The 2,541-nt window shown below is 41.5% G+C and overlaps 1 protein-coding gene across 1 annotated transcript in view; it reads right to left on the bottom strand.

Annotated features, from left to right (window-relative positions):
* The window catches only part of LOC101854638, a 31,585-nt gene extending 30,961 nt beyond the window's left edge, over positions 1-624 (bottom strand). The window contains exon 1 of the mRNA XM_005098166.2: positions 502-624. Coding sequence (XP_005098223.1) covers positions 502-535 — 34 coding nt within the window. The 5' untranslated portion in view covers positions 536-624. The remainder of the gene's footprint in view (positions 1-501) is intronic.
* Positions 625-2,541: the final 1,917 nt, after the last annotated feature.

Raw genomic sequence — 2,541 nt, 5'->3', positions numbered from 1 at the left:
CGCACCGGGTGAGAATAGCCACAAGACTCGCCTGCACTATTCTCACTCCGGGTGAGAATAGAGGTGGCCTTGAAAATAACTTCCACAACCAACTTCAAGGAAGGACTTCCGTAACGAGCGACCAACCCAATTAATACAACAAGGAAGAGACATATCCCCATCCCTGACCCAACCCCTAACCCTACCTCTACCCCAAACCCTCATCCTAACCCCAACCCTCTATTCTACTCTTATGTATAGATTCTAGTGGTCGCTCGTTAAGGAATTCCTCCCAGCTCCATCGATAAAGAGTTTGATGAGACTTTAATCAGCCTGGATATCTTGCCAAGATATCTATTCATCTTGGACTTGGCCTCCTATTTCTAAATCTAGCTACAAAACAAAAGTTGACGAAGTGACAGTGAGATTGAGAAGGAACTTAAACTTTTGAAAACTTAAACTTAATCAAGTTTCGCTTCAGTTCAGACGAAATCGAAGATTCAAAGAAAGGCAATACTTTACCTGAGAGGGTTCTGAATTCACCACCTTCTCTCATTAGGATCTCATTATGTTAGAACTCAAAACCTATGTCTGATCGCCTGCCAAAGCGTCCTGCACGACCAGTTGTTATGGTTGAGAAAGAAAGCTACTAGATCTAGCTGGTCCTCTGCCAGGCGGTTCCGGAAATGTTCGTTTGCTTCTTCCGCTTTCTGTTTCGTACATGGGCCAGGTCTACAATCAATACGAGAGGGATAGAAATAAAATAATAACAGTACGACATATTAATAACTATCGTGTTTCTTTTTTAAATGCAATTATTGGAATACAGAAAACCTCTTTTGCACCATTTGAGAAAGAAAGGTACTTTTTGACTTTATTAATTCGGGAACGATTAAAATTTGTCAATGTCAAAATGTACCCTGTATCGGAATTAAGGGGAAGGAATTCATACTATTTCACCCAGGAACAATATCATATCAACGATCGTTTCCCATGGTATGCACATTGACGTTTCGGATTCGAGAATGGGCAATAAAAACATCAATACATTATGTAGAACTGAAACTGAACAGTTCAGTAGCAGCAGCTGCAAGTATCTGATTTTGCTAAACGTCAGTTGTACTATCATAGAAAAGATAAGCAATAACTAACAACAACAAAAAACAAGGAAAGTATTCAGTAAGCGTATACCAAAATTACCTGTACATAAAGTTGCCTCGGCATAGGCCAAAACATGCAACCATCAGTACATATTATTATTATGTATTTTAACCACTTGACTGTTACTTGGGGGGTTGTCGTGGTCTAGAGGTACTTTGTTCGCTTCTCATTCCTGGCAGGGGCGGACAATTTTCATTTCTATTTTTTTCCTTCCGCCTCCTTTCCTGCTCTGTTCATATTTTGTCATCTGCTTTCATCTCCATTTTCTGCCCTCCTTTTCACCTTCATCTAGGTTTCTGGCTCATTCTACTACTACTTCTGGCTCCTTCTCACTGCTTTCTTTCAGCTACACCAATGATCTTAGGTAGGAAGATTTAACACCTCTCGTATCTTGAGGTAGAACACATGTCCCGATGGCATCTACTCCTTCTCGCTTTTTTTTTTTTTTTGGAAAGTGTTTTACGTCGCTCGCAACTGTATAAGGTCATATGAGCGGACAGGATACATTTAACATTTTCAGTTGGTAGGAAAGACTGAATTTTGCTCCAGTGGCGGCCGTAGCCTACTGTTATCGATTTTGGACCACCAAGGGATCTTTAAGGTGCACAACTTGCACACGGGTCCTCCGAAATTTTTTGGCCTTTTTCCGAGAAGGTCAAGTGTAGATCTTTCCAACCAGAAGATCAGGAGTGTAGCTGAAAGACAGCAGTAAGAAGAAGACAAGGAGTAGCAGTAGCTAGAAAGGCTGCAGGAAGAGTCGGGAGCCCAGAGAAGGAGGCACAGGAGATGAGTGGGTGTGGGCAGAAAGTGCGGACAAATGCAGATGACAGAACATTATTAGATAGCCGGAAAAGATGTGAAAGGAGAAAAGTTTAGAAGAAAAAAAATTTCCGTTGCTGTCCGGATTCTAACCCCAGACCTATTGAACGAGAGGCGAACACCTTAACCCCAAGGCCACGAGAGACCCCCCTCCCTTCTCGCTCAGATGAAACAAAATGTTGGTGAGGCGAAAAGAATAAAAATAGTCTTGAAGAACAGCTTAAAGTCATGAACTTTTCTCGTTTAAATCAAGTTCCCAATTAAATGAAGGAGCTGCAAAGCGTCTGTGTATGTGCATGGGCAGAACTTTTGAGGCATATTTTAAGAACAGGGGGTGGGGGGGCTGATCAGGGATAGGTGGTGGATCGAAGTTCATCTACGTGTATATCTTTTTTGCTTTTTCCTAGCACTGAATGCCCGCATCGTGTCTATGTGCTTTCTTTGTAATTAAAAAAAAAAACTAAAAAAACTAAAAAAGAAAAAAAGGGGCAAAAGCAAAACATCTCTGGCCCCGGTGGAACGCTGGAAATGGCAAATGGGTTTAAACATTTTAGGGTTTTTTTGGTGTTTTTTTTGGGGGGG

This window comes from Aplysia californica, unplaced genomic scaffold (assembly GCF_000002075.1).
Source record: "Aplysia californica isolate F4 #8 unplaced genomic scaffold, AplCal3.0 scaffold00174, whole genome shotgun sequence".
Lineage (NCBI taxonomy): Eukaryota > Metazoa > Mollusca > Gastropoda > Aplysiida > Aplysiidae > Aplysia > Aplysia californica.
This window is presented reverse-complemented; position numbering and strand designations above follow the sequence as displayed.